The sequence below is a fragment of the Orycteropus afer genome, unplaced genomic scaffold (genome assembly GCF_000298275.1).
Source record: "Orycteropus afer afer isolate SDZICR_OR568_19922 unplaced genomic scaffold, OryAfe1.0 scaffold00107, whole genome shotgun sequence".
NCBI classification, from domain to species: Eukaryota; Metazoa; Chordata; class Mammalia; order Tubulidentata; family Orycteropodidae; genus Orycteropus; species Orycteropus afer.
The window spans coordinates 2,441,553-2,463,942 of NW_006921694.1; the positions used below are offsets into that span (position 1 = coordinate 2,441,553).

Consider the following 22,390-nt stretch of genomic DNA (forward strand, 5'->3'; position numbering starts at 1 on the left):
CCAATTATATAGTCAGGAAAAAAAAAAAGAATCTGATTTTTAAGTACCCTAAGGATAAAAAGGAGCACTGGTGGTGCAGTGGTTAACCTGTATATGACAAGTTACTGCCCATTATCTGTTAGTGAACTTACCTGTGTATATTATCCTGGCCAGATGGGACTACACCTACATTGGCTACATTCACAACTTTCTGAAGGATCACAGGGGGGGTGAAATTCTGTGGTGCAGCAATGATTACAGCAGAAGTTTCATTCATTCCTGTCAGCATTCCTGTAAAAGCAAAAGAAGGTTCCCCTTTACTAATTTCTTTATGAACATCACATTAAAACATTTTTAACCTCATAGTCAAAATTAAAAAAAAATTCAACACAATAAATACCACTCCAGAACATAATTTACAATTATCAAAAAATCAAAATAAATTATAATTTATGAAAAAAATTAAAACATTCTCGTTGCATAGAAAGATGTGTGAAAATGGACATTTCTCTTATTGAATCTGATTTTTAGGTACCGTAAGGATTAAAAGGAACACTGGTGGTGCAATGGGTAAGTGCTTGGCTGCTAACTGAAAGGTCAGTGGTTGGAACCCACCAGCGGCTCTGCGAGAGAAAGATGAGGCAATTTGCTCCTATAAAGATTACAGCCTTGGAAACACTATGGGGTTGCTATGAGTCAGAACCAACTCATTAGCAGTGGGTTTATAAGGATAAAAATGTGGAAGCACAAAGATGAACTCTCAGTCTCTTTAAAATATACTCAATCTGAGTTATATAAACTATTTACTGTTTAAGCATACACATACGCATGTATAGAAGTATACGTATTATACATATTATATTTATTTTTTCACTTTTCTTTTCACTCAAAGAGCTCTCTCATTGCCAAATGTGCTTGAGAACTAACAAAAGTGATTCTGTGACTACCAGGGGCATGACTTGATGACTGGTCTCAATATAATGGATCAAAGTTATTTCAACAACGAAAGTCACAATTATGTGGTTCTAAACAATGTACAATGTATCTAGGCTGCTTTTAAAGATAACTGTATTTGCTTAGTGAATGAAACTATAGCTACCAATGAAAACACCAACCGAAGTTTCTGAAGCAAAAAGTTTGAAAACAAGAAAAATGTGAATGGAAAATCTTAAATCCCAGAGACATTTCAAATAATATTTAGAAAAGAAACCAAGTTAAACAAAATCATAAATAAAAACCATACTAAGATAACACAAAACATGCCACTCACATAGAAATGTTCAGTGAACAAATTTAATAATACACCAAACATTTGGAAGAAAGACTGAAATTCAGTATCTGGGTTAAAAAGAACAAAATAATTATAATGAATATAATCTATTTGTATCTGTGATAAAAATAATCTATACCTGAAGGTATCTACTAAAAGTGATAACCTTTTGAGGCATAATATGTACATAATAGTTAACAAAACTTATGAAAAATGATAATATTTGATTTCATGGTTTCAAAGGGCCTGTACTTTTAGGCCTGTGTATTTAATTCAGTAATTTATTGCACATAAAACCTGAAATTTAACAAAATCTCTATGAAGATATTAAAGACTACCAGTAAAAAAAAAAAAAAGAAAAGACATATGCCATCAAATAGTAAATAGAACTATCTTGCTTCTAACAAAGAATACTTTTTATTAACCACTTTCAAACTCAGGGAATACTATGTTCTGTCTTGGACTGTTTTACTTCAACATTAGGCAAAAGCTTTAAAAACCACACAAGCAGTCAAACACGGCTTTTAAGTAAGGCACAGTGGCTGACATAACACTGCTGAGAGATGTGTGTACTCATTTAGGATTTAAACCTTCTCCATTAAGCTCTATTGAAGAGCAACTGCTGAATAAATGAATGCAACTATGTTTATGTTAAAAGCCTGTTTCCCGCAGCATGTAATTAAAGGAAATGTTGTACAAAGCCAGTACTTTTGTCAAGCTCCTGTAAATGGAAAGATGGATAGCACTCAGAGAAGTGAATGCATTGCTTCATATTTAACCTTAACACTCTTGTCATTAATGGTTTGTCTAACTTGTTCTATAAAAGACAAGGTACTGCTCCATTGAAGTAAAATTAAAAAAATCAACTAAACCATGCTTTTCAGAACAGAAGATTCATTATCGTCAGCTAATGTATTGGCATAAAGCAAAGTAACATCCTATCAAGTAAGGCACACATTCAATCTGCCTTCCCACGCCCCCCCTTTATTTTTAACTCATGCTGTTTTATTGTTATAGGCAATTTGTACCACTCAGCATGACAGTGTAAACTGAATCAAGATTAATTTACATGCAAAAGAACACTTAGGAGAGCAGCATGGTAAGCAAATGTATTGTCTCGATTGCTGAGGTGGAAAAAGAACCTGGAAAGAAAAAAAGGTGCTCTAATTAAGGGGCATCAAATATGATTGCTTGTGGTAGTTAAGGGCCAGAAAATAGTAAATGTCTGACCATTTAAAGAATTAGCATCTTGCTAGCTTGGAACCCCTAAGATGGATGCATAAATCATAATAAAATTAAGTAAACATTCTAGGTTTCTTAAACCAGAGATTTTTCTAAATGAAAATATATCAGGTATTCTCAAATTAACAAGAAAGAAAAATATGCCGAGGTATCATTAAAAGTTTCACCTACAAACTCAGACTTTGAAACACTGTATAGCCTGCTTACACATAATGAAAGTAAAAACTACTGGGAAAATGTTTTTAAATGGCTAGGTTAGGGATTTGTTGCTCCATCAGGATCTGGTGAAGGCAGTGCATAGCATTTAAGTTAAGTTAATAAGCTACAAGTATAGTGCAAACCAAATAATATATAAGAAAACAAAATAATGTTTTCTAAGTTTTAGATTTGCAATTTAATTCATAAGAAGAAAATGAGTAAGAGGAGGCAGTTCGGAATTAGCAATCAGCTGAGGTCTCTTACAATTAAAACTCCCCCAAGAAACCAAACTCTTTTTTAAAAAGTAAAAAAAAGAGAGTGCACGTTATAGTAATGAAAGTGCCCACAGCTAGATTATTAATCAATTTTACAATGTGCAAAACTCATAGCAATGAATAAATCATGCCTCTGCTGAAGGTCCATAATATGACTATTATACCTTCAATACATGGGATAAACCAATCTTTCATTCAGTACTCTGGCTACTAACCTTATAAACATGCCTGTTCAGTCACGGAACCCTAAATGCAACTACTGAAAAAAAAAAAAATCAGGCTATGTTTTTGATAAAGGGGTTTTAGTAGCACAGTGTATAAGGCATCTGACTTTTAACCAGAAGGCTGGTGGTTCAAACCTACCAGTCACTCCACAGAAGCAAGACTGGGCAATCTACTTCCATAAAAGATTTACCACCTCAGAAACCCAATGAGTCAGAATCGACTTGATGGCAGTAGGTTTTTTTTTTTTTTAATGTATTTGATATAAAACTTGTTTTAAAAGTATTAATATGTACACTCTGTACTAAGCATTCTTATTTAATATTGCACACATTTTTAAATTATGCACATTTTAGTATAAAAATGAATTGTATTTCCCATGTTTCTTATTTATACCTTTTTTTGTGTGTGTGAAATGAGATGTTAAGTTTGTAATCTAGTTTTATTTAAAGCAGAAAAATAGGTTAAACCTAGTAGGTAATGACATATACACACTTCTATGTTTATTTACATTTTACTTTCCAGAACTTTGTGTTGATAAAATCTGAGGAAACTGATTTGTATTCTGATTTAAGACTGTCAGTGAGTGGGTTATTTCTAGGTATCATTTGAGAAATAAGCTAAGCTCTTCCTAGAGCAGAATAACAAACAAATACATGTGTAAAGTTGAGAATTGAGACCTCTATTACCAAACCAGCTGAAATCTCTAACTGAAAAGATGCTATTGAGAAGATGCTTTAAACCTGTGGTAAATTTACCAGCATCAAGTCCCACATCAAAGAATGAATTCAGGAAGACAGAAAGAATGATACAGAAATGCCAAGAGACTTGCAAGGATTTACAAATACTTCATATAAACAAATTTTCAAATAGCTTTATTCAGAGTAGCCTTTCTGCTCTATTAAACATAGCAAACAGCTGCCAGATTTATTCAGACAAATAATCAACAACCATAGAAGTAAAATGGCAGAAGAAAAAGGAATTTTGGCAACAGCTCCACAGAGGACCACAGCTATTCTCCAAGTGCACCTCTTTCATGCACTTACGGTTCTGTATGGCTAGTCAGGGAAAAATCCCTGTCACAGCAGAACACAGAAAATTGGATCGAAATATCAAGTATACGAAAATAAATCTGAGGGAAAGAAAGGGTATATGATAATCGCTGCTTTAGCTATACTTTAGTTGCAATTTTCAAAAAAAAGGAAAATCCCCTTAACAATAAACGTGCCAAAGCCTCGTTTAGACACTCGTGTGCCACTCACCTTGGTCTGCTGAGCAGGTGTAAAGCAGAGGCAGGCTTTAGCCAGCAAAGGGTAAGAACAGCAAATACAAGAATCAATTCAATTTGTCAGTCGAAAAATAAAACCAAAAGGATAGTTTTCTTTTTCTATAGCAATCATCAACATCCACGAAAAACAAATACAAAGAAGGATTTAATTGACTATTCTTGTTTATCACTTAAAAATTAGACACAATCTGGTATGAGATTCTTAAATTTTTTTCCTATAGTCTGGTATGAGATTTTCTTTGTGGGATTCTTTTACAATATGTCTTTTTGTTACTGTGGCTAGCAAAGGGTTATAGCAAAAACAAACAACAACAACAAAAACTGAAAAACTTCACACTACAATGATGCTAGGAAGCATGACATTTTCCTTAAGTTTAGATAATTTTTTTGTGGTATGAGTTGAAATCGACTCACAGGTACCTAATGACAAGAAGGAAGCTTGAAGATATAACTTAATGACCTCAAAATAGAGGAATCTTTGATAACACTCTCCAGAAAAAAAAAAAAAAACTAAAAGCCTAGATTCACTTAAAGTATGAAAAATTCCTGACTATGGCATTTCAGTATGCCCTAGAATTTTATAAATGTTGTATTTAACTTGCACAAATAAAATCAGACAGACTTATTTCCCTTTAATCATATAAGAAAAAACATTCATATTCATTAGAATACAGTTATGCTTGACTCTGGGCCAACTATAGGATATTACTACTTGCACCATGCTGGAAATTTTTTCTTTTTATGGGAATACTTAAAAATGTTTCAGCTCTGATACATTGTGACAACACAGCATTTCTTTAATATAGAATTAAGTAAAAATAACAGAGGTATTTTTCTGCTATAATTAGGACTTTATTTTGGAGGGTAAGGCACTTCAATGTGTGGAGGGAAAAATACATTAGTACATGAAAAAGAGTTGCACAATGAAAGGAAATGCAGAAACATACCATTTATAGTGGTAGCACTTTGGTAGGTCCCAAATTCCTAGCATTTTCACTAATACAAAACACATTAGTGTATTATCAGGTTGATAAAATACAACTGCCAGGATTAAACAGTTGATTCAGAAGTAATTTATTATTTTAAAGACACATTCATTCATTTTCAAGTATGCCAGGAGTGTAGACAGGCATATACTTTTAAGGTTCTTTTATAAAAGCAAAGAATTAGCAGAAAACTGGAAGACTGTGCACTGACATCTGTTCATGGCTGTGTATATATAGTAATTTCAATTAGAGTCTGGCCAGGGGAATGAGCACACATTATTTTTTGTAAATTGTAGTAATCTCTCACCTTGCTCTTTCTTAAAATCTTTCTCTGACATGGCCACAGGTAAAAGCAGTTCTCCAACAGGTGGCTGAATACTAACACTGAAGCAATCATCCTTGGTACTAAGGAGAAAACACATTGACGCATTTAGCTGACTAAATGCTCAGTAAACAGATATTCTTAATACTATGTAGCTAAGTAGATGAAATTAAAGCATATGCCAGCATATAAATTACAGTATCTCATTGGCTCAAACATCACAGCTAAATAAGGCTTCAAAATTTCTCGATCAACAGTATTTCCAGAGAAACACATCTGTGCCATTCCAAACAGAAAATTATTTTTTCCACAAAAAATATCAACTTACAGTAAATTATAGCATTTGATAGAGAACTTTTAAAAATAGGCAAGCAGCACAGGTATATATAACTGCTACCAGAGCAGCACGTCCTGTACTCTGGGATAGAGAAGTCATCTTCTGTTTGTATGCTCCCAGTGTAGAAAATGAAGTGATTTAGCCTTAAATGTTGAGTCCTACTTGAAAAGAATGGTTTTTTCATGATGAATAAAACGACGTGATCATACTTTGTTTAGGTATATGCTAATAAAATAGTATCTCACCTGCAAACTTGTTTCTTAAATAAACCTGTATTTTCTAGTTGTTCCTGTGTGCTGTCAAGTCCATTCTGATGCACAGCAACCTCACAGGACAGAGAACTGTCCTATAGTTTTCCCTAGGCTGTAACCGTCACGGATGCAGATCAGCAGGTCTTATCTCCCGCTGGAAGGGCTGGGGGGTTCGAACTGCTGACCTTTAGATTAGCAGTCTAGTAATTAACCATTGCACCACCCGTGCTTCTTTATTTTCTAGTACTTTACTCATTAAAATTATGGATCGATACGTGTTAAAAGCTATTATTTAAAATTACAACTTTGTACTTAGGTCAATATTGACTGTATTTATTTAGTTTAAAACTCATGATATTACAGCAATTAAAAAATATTAACTGCTCTCTGGTAGCATAGTGTCTAAGGCACCTGACTGCTAACCAGAAGGCTGGCGGTTCAAACCCACCAGCCACTCCTCGGAAGGAAGATGGGGAAATCTACTTCCATAGTTATACTGCCTCAGAAACCCAAGGAGGGGTCGCTACGAGTCGGGTCCGACTTGACGGCACATAACAACAACAATAACAAAATTCTATAAACACTTTTTATTGTGATTTGGGTGAAAGTTTACAGAGCAAATCTATTTTCCATACAGCAGTTCATACACATTTTGTTTCATAACATTGACTGCAATCCCCACAATATAACAGCTTTCTTCCCCCCTTCCTCCCTGTAGTTAACTCTTCCCTGTTTCCTTCCTTCCTATGCATTCCTGGCCCTGGAGCTATCAACCTGTGCAAGTACAGCCTTTCTGATCTCCCATGAAGGAGCTCTGGTGGTGCAAAACATTGGACCGCTAACCAGAAGGTTGGCAGTTCAAACCCACTAGCCACTTTGTGGAGGGAAGATTGGGCAATATGGTTCCGTAAAGATTTACCACCCTAAAAACCCAGTGGGGGTCGCTATGAGTCAGAATTGACTCGATGGCAGTGGGTTTGGTTTTTTTGGTTCTCCCACGATTGATCACTCTAAGTAACGAATGTATCTACCTGGTGTAAATGTTAACCCTATATGCCTGTCTATTGTTTGGCTGGAAGCCACGGCAGTGAGTTTAATTCCAGGCCTAAAAGGCAACTTGGGGCCCCAGTCTCAGGGGTCTCCCCATCCTCTATCAAACCACTACCTGGTTTTTTTTTTTATGGTTTTGAGTTTTTTTGCACATTTTCTCCCACTCTATCCAGTATCTCCTACAGTGATTTCTTTCCTAGTAGCTGACAGTGGTAGTCAGGCACTATCTAGTATTTTTGGTCTGTTGGTAATATAGGCTGAGTTTCTCATGGTCCATTAGTCCCTTGTACTAACTGTTTCCACGTGCCTTGTTTTTCTTCATTCTTCTTTGCTCTGGAGGAGGAGAGACCAACTGCATCCAGATGTGCTTAAATTTTTTTTTTTTAAAGTTAGTTGTTTTGTGAGATGTCTGAAGTTAGGTAGAAAAGTATATCAATTAAGAATGTTTGGCTGCAAATAAGCACAAACTATAATAGTTTCTTCAGTAACAGGTGTGTTTATTCTTCAGTGTATAAGAAGTCCGGGATTAGCGATGGTTGGCTCAATGGCTTAATGAAGCCTTCAGATCCAGGTTTTCTAGCCATTCTTAGAGTGTTGGCTTTCATCTTCATGGCTGTCATATGGTACTGTAGCTCCAGGTACTGCTTTGACATTCTACTGAAGAAGAATGAGTGATGATGAAGAGGTAGTGAATAATTGAGCCAATATGTTCCTTTATAAAGTTCAATTGAACAGACTTCAATTTTCATGTTTTCTCATGGTCAGTGGCAAAGTGACTAGGGAGACATAGATTATGGATAATAAGTACTAAACATTTAGATTAAGAAATATTTGACTCTATTGGAGGGTGGAATAGAGAGAAATAATATAATATGAAGAAAGGACATAAAATCTAGTGTTCTGGTTACCCAGTGCTGCTCTGAAAGGAATATACCACAAACGGGATGGCTTTAACAAACAAGAGTTTATTCTCTTACAGTCTGGAGGCCTTAAGTCCAAGTTCAAAGTGCCAGGCTCTAGGGGCTGGGTGAAAGTCCCTCAGCCTTGGGCTTCAGCTCTGCCTCCTGCTCCTGGCCCACTGAAGCTGGAGGATTTTCTTCACTCAGACAGCTACTGGCTGCTGAGACTGACAAGCCCCAGGTTGACAAGTAAAAAGGCACAGTCCTGATGTTACCAAACCACACGGCAGGCCATTAATTCAAGTCCATGGAAAGTCCCAAGGTTGGCAGAGCATGGCAGGCTGCTGAACAACAACATGACCACATGCAGGGTTCATGTGTGCCATAAGCTAGAGACTTGGTCCCAAACCTGTTTCTTATATATAGAAAGCAGATCACATACCCAAAGTAGCTACTCAGCTGCTCCAATAGATTCCACCATGGAGTTAATTACCAGTCTCACCATGGAGAATAATTGCATTCAGCTGCCCAGCCACTCAATCAGGCCCAGCCAAGTTGACACACAAACTTAACCACCACATCTAGTTTTATTTTTTTATGTTACTATGTATTATATTCCTGTAAGCTGTTTTACATATATATATTTTGGAACATGGTAGGAGCAAGATTGAAAAAACAAATGTTTTGAATTTTTCATACATGGACTAAGGAAAACCAATAAATTCAATCTGTTTATTAATTCAATAAATATGTACTGAACAGAACTCTGATCCTATGTACTACATGAGATTCTGAGGACGTAAAGAGAAATGAGATTGGTCCTTGAAGCTCCCTAAGAGAGAAAGAGAGTTAAACTGTGATTAATAGAATGCTAAGTGCTATATCTCGTCTGTCAGTTTGTCAGACTGTGGTGGCTTGTGTGTTGCTGTGAGGCTAGAGGCTATGTCCTAGTATTTCAAATACCAGCAGGGTCACCCATGGTGGACAGGTTTCAGTGGAGCTTCCAGACTAAGACAGACTTGGAAGAACTATGGGGTCATTTACTTCTGGAAAAACTGGCCACTAAAAACCTTAGGAATAGCAGTGAAACACTGTCTGATACAGTGCCAGAAGATGAACCTCTCAGGTTAGAAGACCTCAAAATATGACAAGTGAAGAGCTGCCTCCTCCTAGTGCTGCATTAGAGTTGGAATCAACTTGATGGCAGTGGGTTTTTGGTTACTTATGTAAATAAGCAAAGGTGTTTTGATGTTCTCCTGTAAGCAATGGGGAACTACTACAGGCTTTTGACTTGAAAAAGTTAATGATCTCTTAGGTACCTTAGAAATTCTGGTAGCAGTGTGAGGTAGATCAGTCAGGAGTCTAATTCAATAGTCTAGGCAGGGATTTTAGCATTTACTGTATGTTTACATAGCTTCTGTTACCCCAAATTTACTGGTAAGATGTTAAACAATACACCCAAGATCTTACAGCTAGTAAGCGGCAGTGCTGAAATTTGAACCCAGGCCTACCTGATCACAAAGCTGGGGTTTATTCCATTATATAATGCTTTCCCTTGGGTGGGCAGGTAGCACTGAGAAAGGAGAAGAAAGGGTATTTGATGGTATTCTAGAATTAGAGGGGACAGACCTGGTGATGGGTGGCAGGAAGAGACTCTAAACTTTCTAATGCTGAAAAAGAGTAGTTTCAGGGCTTAGGCAAAACAATTTGACTTTAGCCATATCATATTTTGAGTATCACTGAATGAGCCAGGAAGAGATATTCAGCAGATAATTGGAAATTATTTATACAGTCAGAGCTGTACATGAGTTTGAAAGTATTCAGAGTAGTACAGAGAGGAGCTGAAGTAGATATGATCACATTGAAATAGAAGATATAATATACACACAAATGTACATAGATAAATATGAACTAATTTAGTGATAAATAAAAATTATCATTTTCAAATCACTAAATAAATCAATGTTCTCCAAAGTGGGATGCACAAGGCAGTTCAATGAGGTATAGGTTTGCTGGTCTGATAGAGCCTGATGGAACCCCTGAGACTGTGGCCTAGTTGCCCTTCAGAGACAGACATATGAGCTGAACATTTAACATTTACCTTAGGTAGATATACTCCTTGGAGAGATCAATCATGCGAGAATAGAAGGGCTGTGTATGCACAGGAGGACAGCTTGGGGGGCAGGAGTGTATGGGAGGGAAGGATACAGGCAAGAGGTAATTATGGGGAGGAAGTGGGAAGAGAGCTGTTGCATTGTGGGAAATTGTGGTCAATGTCATGAGACAAAGTATAAGTGAACTGCTATATGGACAATGAATTTGCTCTGTAAACTTTCACTCAAATCACAACTTAAAAAAACCAAAAGTTTGTTTTTGACTTTTCTCAGACATTCTATTTAAAGAAGCCCTGGTGGCTCAGTGCCAAAGGTTTCTGACTATTAACCAGAGGTTGGTGGTCTAAACCCACCAGCCACTCTGCAGAAGGAAGATGGGGCAATCTACTTCTGTAAAGATGTACTGCCTTGGAAACCCAATGGGGGTTGCTATGAGTCAGAATCAACGTAACAGCAGTGGGTTTGGTAGTTGAATTTTAGTAATTTGTGTAGTGCCACAAAAAGGTCTGCTAAAATTTAGCCTAGAATCACACTGAATTTGAAGTTTAATTTGAGGTAGAATGTTGTTGGTAGGTGCCATCAAGATGGCTGTGAGTCCATGCACAACACAATGAAACACTGCTCAGTCCTGGACCATCCTCACAATCATTGCCTTGCATGAGCCCACTGTTGCAGCCACTGTGTCAGTCTGTCTCACTGAGGGTATCCTCCTCTTTGCTGACACTCTACTGATATCTTGAGATAACATGTCTAAAGTACGTGAGATGAAATCTTGTCATCCTTGCTTCTAAGGTGCATTCTGGCAGTTACTTCCTCCAAGCAGATTTGTTTGTTTGTTTGGCAGGCCATGCTATATTCCATATTCTTTGCAAACATCACAGTTTAAATGCATCAGTTTTTCTTTGGTCTTCCTTATTCATTGTCTGGATTGGGCAGTGTTTCATTCTGTTGTACACAGAATTGGAATAGACTTGACAGCACATAACAACAACATTCATTGTCCAGCTTTTGTATGCTTACATGGTGACTGAAAATACCACGGCTTGGGTCAGGTGCACCTGAGCCCTGAAAGTGACATCTCTGCAAGAGGTTTTTTTTTCCCAGCAGATTTGCCCAGTGCAATATGTCGTTTGATTTTCTGACTGCTGCTTCCATGGGCATTGACTGTAGATCCAAGTAAAATGAAATCCTTGACAACTTTAGTCTTTTCTCTATTTTGCTTACTTGTCCAGTTGTGAGGACTTCTGTTTTCTTTATGTTGAGGTGTAATCCATACTGAAGGAGGTCTTTGATCTTCATCAGTTAGTGCTTCAAGTCATCTCCACTTTCAACAAGCAAGGTTGTGTCATCTGCATATTGCAGGTTGTTAATAAGTCTTCCTCCAATCCTGATGCTGTGTTCCTCTTCATCTAGTCCACCTTCTTGGATTATTTGCTCAACATACAGACTGAGTAAGTATGGCGAAAGGATACCCTGACACATACCCTTCCTGATTTTAAACCATTCAGTATTCCCATATACTGTATTCCCATATACTGTTTGAACAACAGCCTCTTTGGTCTATGTACAGGTTCTTCATGAGCACAATTAAATGTTCTAGAATTCCCATTCTTCACAATATTATCTATAATTTGTTATGATCCAAACAGGTGAATGCCTTTGCATAGTCAATAAAACCCTACTCATCTGTCAGTCTGTTGCACTATAGTAGCTTGTGTGTTTCTGTGATGCTGGAAGGTATGTCACTGGTATTTCAAATACCAGCAGAGTCACCTATGGTGGGCAGGTTTCAGCGAAACTTCCAGACTAACAAACAGTAGGAAGACCTGGTGATCTACTTCCAAAAAAAACGGGCCAGTGAAAATTCTGCAAATTGCAGTGGAACACTATCTGATATAGTGTTGGAAGATGAGCCCCCCAGGAAGGCACTCAAAATACAATGGGCTAAGAGCTGTCTCCTCAAGGAAGAGCTGCCCTAATGATGAAGATGGAGTAAAGCTTTTGGGATCTTCATTTGCAAGACCCAAAATGAGAAGAAACAGCTGTAAACATCCATTAATAATCAGAACATGGAATGTATGAAATATTAATCTAGGAAAATTGGAAGTCATCAAAAATGAAATGGAATGCATAAAATGTGATATCCTAGGTATTAATGAGCTGAAATGGACTGATATTAGTCATTTTGAATCTGACAATCACATGGTCTACTATGCTAGGAATGACAGATTGAAGAGGAGTGGTGTCACTTTCATCATCAAAAAGACAAGTTGCAACATCTATTTTGAAGTACAATGCTGTCAGAGATAGGGTAATGTCCATACGCCTACAAGGAGGACCAGTTAATACTACTATTATTCAAATTCACGCACCAACCACTAATGCCAAAGATGAAGTAACTGAAGATTTTTACCAACTTCTGTAGTCTGAAGTTGATCAAACATGCAATCAAGATGCATTAATAATTACTGGTGATTGGAATGTTGAAGTTGGAAACAAAGGAGAACCAGCAGTTGGAAAATAGAGCATTGGAGAAAGAAGTGATGCCAGAGATTGCATGATAGAATTTGCAAGACTAAAGACTTATTCATTGCAAATACCATACTGTGTCCCATTTAGGAACAGAGTATATTTCTTCTTTTATTTGTATCTTTTTTATGACCTTCACAGAAATTTCCCTTTTTTCCCCCGCACACGGGTTTTATATATTTCTTGTATGTTCATTCCTCTTGTTGTTCTTATAAATAGAATAATTTTATTCATGTTTTAAAATCTGGCAATTCCTAGCACACAAAAATGTTACAGATTTTCATCTGATTTGACCATCTATCTAAACACATTAGTTTAATAATAAGTATTTTGGTGATTCTAAGACTTTCTGAGTTGATAATGATATTGAATAAAAATGATAATTTTGTTCCTTCCTTTCTAGAATCTATATCTCTTACTCTTGTTACTTGTCTTTCTGCACTGGCTAGAATTTCCATTATAATGTAAAATACAGTGTTAAAAGTAGGTAACCTTGTTTTTGTTTTTCTGATTTAAAACAAAATGTTTCTGATGTTTCATTTGGTTATAAGTCACTTGTATGGCCCAGAAATCATTTGAATTTACAACTCCAACTGGTGTGTTCAGTCATATGTTATCTTCTTGTGACTTTAAATTAAGGTGACACTAGCCTTACAGAGGAAGCTTTGGTGGTGTAGTACCTAAGACATCATCTGACTGCTAACCAGAAGGCTGGCAGTTCAAACCCACCAGCCACTCATCAGAAGGAAGATCGGGCAATCTACTTCTGTAGAGATACTGCCTCAAAAACCCAAGGAATGTTCGCTAAGAGTCGGATCTGACTTGACAAACAGCGAGTTTTTTTTTTTTGGTTTAGTCTTACAGAATGACATGGGATGTTTTCCTCTTTTTCTTCTGTTCCGGTAAGGTTTAAATGATATACTCAAACCAAAACCAAACCCACTGCTATCCAGTCAATCCCGACTTATAGTGTGACTTTCATCTTTCTCCCATGGAGCAGCTGGTGGGTTCAAACCACTGACCTTTTGGTTAGCAGCCCAGTGCTTTAACCAGAGCACCATCAGAACTCCTTAAATGATGTAGGTATTACTTATTTTTTGAATTCTGATACAATTTCACCTTTTTTTTTTTATTCCTAATTTATATTTTCTAGTAAACCACTCATTTCATTTAGAAATTAAAATTTACTGGCATAGTTATACCTAGTATTCTTCTGTAATTTAGAAGAGCTCAGTATTTATCACTTTTTTCCTTTCTAACTCCTTTATGTGTGTTTTCATCATTCTTTAATCATATTAGTCCACAAATTTTTGTTTTCTTTGGGTATATGCTTTTTATTTTTTAATATGTATTTTCTGTACTCAGGAAACATAATTCTTTGCATATTGTTGTTAAACTTGATAATGGATTTATTGAAAAATTGTAGTCTGAAGTTGATACATCTGCATACATCTGTCTCTCTACCAACCTACCTATCTATTCTATTTGTCAATTTCTGATGTGTCTGTTAAAATATTTTTTGGCAATGATTTGGCCAGTTTCTCCCAGTATCTGTATTAGTTTTTGCTTCACATGCAAGTAAACTATGTTGTTTAAAGGTTTATAAATATTACACTTTCTTGGAAGGCTGGCTGTAATAAATAGGAAATATTTTATTTTCTGGTTTTCTTTAACCTGAAGTGCTTTTTTAAAAATTTCTTCTAGTATTACTATTACAGTACCTGCTTTATTTTTGTTACCATTCCTGATATACATTTCTATCTTTAACTTTGCCTTGCCATTCTCTTTTAGAAGTGAATCTTATAAGTAACATAGGATGAATTTTGTTTTCTACCTGTTTAATAAAAGTGTAGTTTAATGCACTGACATGAATTGTGAAACTAGTATGTGTGGCCCCTTCAAGCCATCTTTATTTTCTATTTATCATCATCTTGGGAGCTCTGGTAGCATAGTGCCTAAGGCACTTGACTGCTAACCAGAAGATTGGCGGTACAAACCCACCAGCCACTCCTAGGAAGGAAGGTGGGGTAATCTACTTCTGTAGTGATACTGCCTCGGAAACCCAAGGAGGGGTCGCTATGAGTTGCGTCTGACTCGACAGCACATAACAACAAACACGATCTTTTCATTTTCCCACTCTACTAAACTGACCAAGTTAATTACTCCTTTGCTTCCTTCCTCTGTTGCTGTTGTTATGTGCTGTCGAGTCAGTTGTGACTCAGAGCGACCCCTTGTGACAGAGAAGAACTGCTCCACAGTTTTTTTTTTTTTTTTTTGGTCAAAGAAATGATTTTTTATTCTGACCTTATTATTTTTTAATGTTCTATTGTGGTTTGAAGGAGCTCTGGTGGTATAGTGCCTAAGGTGTTTGACTGCTAACCAGCAGGCTGGCAGTTCAAACCCATTAGCCACTCCTTGGAAGGAAGATTGGGCAATCTACTTCCATAAAGATTGACTGCCTCAGGAACCCAAAGAGGGTTGCTATGAGTCCGAGTCGACTTGATGGCAGTGAGTACTATGGTTTCAGTGAAAGTTTACAGAGCAAATTTGTTTCCCATTCAACAATTTATACGCAATTTGTTTTATGATATTAGTTGCAATTCCATCAATGTAACAGCTCGCTTCCCACTTCCTCCCGAGGTTCCTCCTTTCCATCTGCCCATCTTTCCTGCCCCACCCTGCCTTCTGAATTTTGTTTTTGAGCAAAGGCTGCATTAATGGTTGATTCTTCTGAGGCACATGTTCCTCATGGCTGTTCCTGTTCACTTTATAGGCCTGCCTGTTTCCTGGTGGAGAGGTGTTCTGTGGGAGTGGGTTCAGTTCCAGGTTTGAAGAGTGTCTAAGGGCCACAGTCTTGGGGGTTGCAGTGTAGTAAATTACTTAGTGTGGCTTTTCTACCCGTAAGTCTTTATAAACTCCAAGGTGGGAATCGTTATGAGCAACTGAGGAGCTCCTGATTGCTAAAGTTGTCCACCTGGAGTATTTCTGTTGGGAGTGGCACAAAACAATGTTCTGGGAGGTTCCCACTCTCTCTCAGGTGCTTAGAGTTCTGATGCTATGATTGGCTAGTTTGTCTGCTCTGCCAAGCTCAAAAGGAGGCCTCCTAGAGGCAGAACTCTCTCTGACTGCTGGTTGAGGAAGACGTGCTGCTGAAAGAGACATGCACTCCCGAGACACACACTGCTGGGAAAGAGATGCAGGAGACATGCATTGCTGAGTGAGACATCGAGGGACACGCACTGCTGGGAGAGAGACTGTGAGAGATTGTTGGCTGAGGGACGGTGGGCTGGGAGAGAGACTGAGCATTCTTCCTGAACTTGAATTGTAGCCTGGTGCTTCCCTAATAAACCCCGTAATCTGTGAGTTCTGTGTGGCCACTGCAGTGAATTATCAAACCCAGAGGAGAGGTGGTGGGTGCTTTGGGAGGAACAGTTGGAGAAAGGGCTGGAGGGAGGCAGCATGTCTGGCCTGGCAGGAATAGGCCTTGGGTTATTGATGGTGACTCTGTCTTCCTTTTCCGGGGTTAGAGGAGGTCAGAACATGTGGCCTCCTTGCCCTTTTTGCAGGGGTTCACCAAGTATGGTCTTTTTTATGACTTTGAATTTTGTTCTACATTCCATAGAATTTTCTTGGCTGTAACCTTTATGGAAGCAGATCACCAGATCATACTTGGAAGGAGTCACTGGGTGGGTTATTTAGAAATTATAACATATTTACATTATTTTAGTGTTTACCTTTAAAACTTTAAAGTCATATTTAAACTTCTTTTTGCCATGAATCAGTCCCCTTGCCAAACATGACAAGAACCATTCCTTCTCACATTTGCCAGTGTTAGGATTTTCCTTCCAGTTTATTATTATTAATTTTTTTTCACATTATATGTTAATTATTTTCTCATACTGATAGACTTTGTAGGTGAAATTCTTTGCCCACTATTTTTTTAATTCTATTTTTCTGTCTCAGAATTCCTAAACTGTACTCCAGTATATCTTTGAGTAATTCTTTCAGAAAGGGTCTGTGGATGATAAACTGATCAAATCTTTGCTTGTATGAAAAATGTCTATTTGCTTTCCTCAAAACTTTAAAGGTCTTGTTCTTTGCCTTTGGCATCTAATATTGATGACAGTATTGATAAGAAATCCGATTTCATTCTCATTCTTGATCTTGATTGTTTCTCCTCTGCGGAAAGTATTAGGGTGGATTACTCCTTATAAAAAATTTCACCAGGATGTGCTTTTTTTTTTTTTTTTTTAAATCATATTCATACTGTTGGGCCTTTGATGGGTCCTTTTAATGTCAAACTACATACATTTCTTTTACAGGGAAAATTTTCTTCTAAAAAGTTTCTTCCCTACATTGTTTCTTTTCTTTCCTTTCAGATTGCCTACTAAATGAATTGATTCTCCTACCTTTCTCTCATATTTTCCATCTCTTTGCCTTTTTGCTGTCTATTCAGGTCGATTTCCTTGACTCTCTCTTCCAGACATTAAATCATTATTTAGCTGTGGCCATTCTATTATGAATCTATTGAGTTTCTTTTGGCAATTATATTAGTAAATTTCCAAGAATACTTTTGAAATTTTCTAATTGTTCCCTTTTCATAGCAAGCACTGTTGCCTTATGGATGTCATGTTCTCTTGAATCAGATGATGTTAGTTACGATCTTTAAAGATACCTCTTTTCTCTTTTTCTAATGATCTGTTCCCTTTATAGTCATTAGGCCTTTGTATTCATCTAGACACTTCTCTTTTAAGGTGTTGCTTTCTCTCAAAGTTTTGTAATCCTATGCTGTCCATTTATATTTCTAGTAAAACACTAGGCTGAATTAATGCACACAGTAGGTTCTACTACTATCAGCTATGAGACTTTGGAACAAGTTTTAAAATTTCCTGTGTCTCAGTTTTCTCATCTGTAGAGTGTGGGTAATAATAATACTTCTTTCATATGATTGTTGTTAGAATTAAATAGATTCACATAACATATGTGTTTAAAATAGTGCCTAGCACACTGCAAGTGCTTGGAAAATGTTAGTAATTATATTACTATGGGTTTCTTCTCTCTCAGTAGGCTGACTGGAATTTTTTGATAAGTAGGTGAAACAAAAACTGGCTACATGGACATGAAGTTGGCAGAGATAGGAGATGCTCTTTTCTCCCCACTGACAGATAATAAGGTCGACTTTACTGTAGTGGTAGAGGACTTCAAATACTCCCTCTTGGATAGAACTGCATCTCACTTAACCTCTGCCCGTCCCTGCCTTCTTCTTGCAACCTCAAACCCTGTTGCTTTCTTAGGCTACCACATCCACACCAAAAGTCCTTTCCAGACAAGTAGTTCACTTTCTTTACAGGATGATTCTTAGGTCTAAGATTAAAAAATGTGTATGTTGCTGGTACATTCAGTTCAGAAGTAGTTCTTTAATTACCCTAATGGCCTTTACCTTTCTTTTGTTTACCATGTGCATGATATTTTGCCAGATTTGTTCTTACCATTATATTACTTTTCTCCTATGAGTTTTTTGCCCTGTAGTTTTTAATATTCTCTGTTGTTATTTATCTATTCTCATTTTCTTTCTAACTGCCAATAAATCTTCACAATTTCTGGTCAGCTGATATTTCTTGGGTTTTTTTTTTAGTGCTGTACAGGACTCATTCTTTTCTAAAGAATATATTTTCTGTCTTTGTAATGGATTTCTGAGCAAAAAGAGAAGTGTTCAGTTCTCTACTTGAGGCAAGTTAGAGTATTATTTTTTATACTGCTTAATACATTATAGATAGATAGATTTTTAATCTCAATATATTTTAGCAAGAAATTAATTTGATGGCAATTTACAGCAAAGCAAAAAACAACATTAATGCTTATCCATAAGTATTCTATAATGATATAACTAGATCATTGTTGTTATTAGGTCTTGTCAAGTTGATTCCAACACATAGCGACCCCATGCACAACAGAACAAAACACTGTCTGGACCTGTGGCATCCTCACAATTGTTGCTATGCTTGAGCACAATGTTGTAGTCACTGTGTCAGTCTATCTCATTAAGGGTTTTTCTCTTTTTTTCTGAGACTTTACCAAGCATGATGCCCTCCTCCAGGGTCTAGGGACTGGTGTCTCCTGGTAACATATGCAAAATATGTGAGACAAAGTCTCACTATCTTCCCTTCTAAGGAGCATTCTGCCTATACTTTGCCAAAGATTTATTCTTTCTTTTGGCAGTTCTTGATATATTCAATATTCTTCTCCAACACCATAATTCAAAGGCATCTTTCTTCTGTAGTCTTCCTTATTTATTGTCCAGATTTTGTATGCATATGAGGTGAATGAAGTTACTATGTTGCGGGTCAGGCACACCTCAGACCTCAAAGTGACATCTTAGCTTTTTCACATTTTCAAGAGGTTTTCTGCAGCAGATTTGCCCAATGGAGATGGAGCATAGGGAGTCATTTGATTTCTCAACTGGTGTGTCTATGGGCGTTGATTGTGGTCCCAAAGTAAAATGAAATCCTTGACAACTTCACTTGTTTCTCTTTTTATCATGATGTTGCTTATAGGTCCAGTTGTAAGGATTTTTGTTTTCTTTATGTTGAGGTGTAATCCATACTGAAAGCTATAGTCTTTGATCTTCATCAGTAAGCATCAAGTCCTCTTTGCTTTCAGCAAGCAAGGTTGTATCATCTACATATTGTAGGCTGTTAATGAATCTTCCTCCAAACCAGATGCCATGTTCTTCTTCATACAGTCCAGCTTCTCAGATTGTTTGCTCAGCATATAGATTGAATAAGCACAGTAAAAGGATACAACCCTGATGCACAACTTTCCTGATTTCAAACTACACCATATCCCCTTGTTCTGTTTGAACCACTGGCTCTTGGTCTATGTACAGGTTCCGTATTAAGTGTTCTAGAATTTCCACTCTTTGCAATGTTACCATAATATGTTATGATTCATATAGTTGAATGCCTTTGCACAGTCAATAAAGTACAGGTAAACATCCTTTTGGTATTCTTTACTTTCTGCCAATATCCATTAGACATTAGCAATGATGTCACTCATTCCACATTCTCTTCTTAATCTGGCTTGAATTTATGGCAGTTTCCTGTTGATGTACTGCTGCAACTGTTTTTGAGTTATCTTCAGCATAATTTTGCTTGCACGTGATATTAGTGATAATTTTCTTTTTCTGTAAGTTTTATTCTTTTTTTTTCCTTTTGCAATGAGACAGAAACTCAATTGGCAGGAAACCTTTGTTTCTGTCCAGGCCAATTTCCCCGGGGAGAACCATTTGGGACATATGGGGAGGGGGGATTGGGTGAGAGTCAGAGACTCTGGGAGCCTGGTGTGACTAGTACAGCTGGGGGTGCTGCCAGTCCCCTTTGAGGTCACTTCAATCATTCTGTCCCCCCATTCCTGTCACAGCTCCATAAAGAGCCACCATTCAGCTGGGTTCTAGCTGAAGAATTATTAATGATATTTTAAAATAATTTCTGTATTCCTTTGGATCACTTTTCCTTGAAATAGACATGAATATGGATCTCTTCCAGTTAGCTGACTAGATAGTTGTCTTCAAAATTTCTCGGCATAGATGATTCAGTGGTTCCAGTGCTGCATTTATTTGTTGAAACATTTCCAATTGGTATTCTGTCAAGTCTTGGAGCCTTGTGTTTTGTCAACGCTTTTAGTTTAGCTTGGACTTCTTCCTTCAGTACCACTGGTTCTTGATCATATGTTACTTCCTGAAATGGCTGGATATTGACCAATTCTTTTTGGTATAGTGACTCCCATCTTCTTTTGATGCTTTTTGCATTGTTCAATGTTTGCCTCTAGAATCCTTCAGTATTGCAACTGGATGTTTGATTTTTTTCCTTCAGTTCTTTTGGCTTGAGAAATGCCAAGTATATTCTTCCCTTCTGATTTTCTAATTCTAGGTCTTTGCATATTTCATTATACTACTTCATCTTCTGTCTTGTTTGAAATCTTCTGTTCAGCTCTTTTAACTTCATCATTTCTTCCATATATGGAATATATATATGGAATAGAATGTCACAGTATTAATCAAAAGGCTAAAGGAGGATCAAATTACTCTAGTTTCTTTTCTTTAATAGATAGAAATGTACCTAAAAGTCTTATAGACCATATTCTTACCATTTCTGAAGGTTTCTTATCAAATATGCTCTTATTACCCATAATTTTATGTACCAATTTGCATAATGTATTTTGAGGGAAAAAAATAAATATCAGCCTTCTTACACTTTTTTTTTTTTTTTGCCTTTATTGAGCTACCAAGACTAATACAGCACATCACTAAGCAAAATGTGCTATTTACTATGCAAAACGCACAGTCAGTGATTGGCATCTAAGACCAATTGATCTACTCATTACCACTATCTCCCTACCCCCACCAGCACTACTATGAAGCTATTGATTTAAACACTGTCGATCGGTTTCCATTTTCTGATTTTGGGCAGGCTAATTAAGAAAGTGAGTAATTGTGATTACACTGCTTCAGGATCAATTATATTTGATGTAAGACAAAGTGCTCTTTTTGGAAAACATAAATGAATAATTTTTGATCTTACATGCTTTCATGCTCAAGAAAATATTTAGTAAGATCTGAAATAAATAATTTATACCTACACAATAGAAATTTCAGAAAATAAAGAATATATACATAAGAAAAACATTGATGTGCTTGTATTAGCTATGACTATTATCTATGTAAAATAAATTTATCATTTTCTTATAATTAATTTAAGAGAAATTGAAAAAAAATTGTTCACATGCACTCCTCAACATAAGATAAAATTAAACACTGCCTACAAATTTATCCCTGGAAGAACTTAGTAAATTATGAAAGATAAAATACAAACCTGTCTAAATCTTCGTAATGCAAATAATAAAAAAAAAATCATGATACAGAAATATAAAAGGTTCTTTATAAAAATTGATAAGAAAAAAATTTTTTTTTTTTTTTTAGTTCTTAATTTTGGTCAAACTTGGTGCATGAGCTTTGTCATTGAGCTCACATTGTCCAAATCATTAAAATGAATATACCTCTGGTGTTGGAGGCAAATCTATTTAGAGTGATGTTACTCACAGTCTGGTGTTCAGTAATATTGATCTGTGTTGTTTGTCTAATAAAAAAATAATAAACAATTACTAGGCAATGTTGGGAAAAGTAATCAGTTTTTATATATCACTAATACAGCAGACCTCCCAGAACATGAAGGTGATGATCTGCATAAAATCAATGTGTTATGCTACACTGCTTATATTCATCACTGCAGGATCTCAGCAATAAATGGTGTGATTCTGGGCTCAAATTGCTGGTACAATGAAAAAGTATATGAAAATGCAAAGTTCATGATATTTAATCTGTAAATTTACTTAAAAGGGCTTGTTTCCTAAACTTGGAGATTTTCAATCAT

At 36.5% G+C, this 22,390-nt stretch overlaps 1 protein-coding gene across 1 annotated transcript in view; it reads right to left on the bottom strand.

Annotated features, from left to right (window-relative positions):
- AP3B1 (adaptor related protein complex 3 subunit beta 1) overlaps positions 1-22,390 on the bottom strand; it is a 452,161-nt gene that overhangs the window by 12,906 nt on the left and 416,865 nt on the right. The window contains exons 25-26 of the mRNA XM_007943446.1: positions 5,768-5,865; positions 132-270 (exon numbers count right to left, since the gene is read on the bottom strand). Of these exons, the coding sequence (XP_007941637.1) occupies positions 132-270; positions 5,768-5,865 (237 nt within the window). The remainder of the gene's footprint in view (positions 1-131; positions 271-5,767; positions 5,866-22,390) is intronic.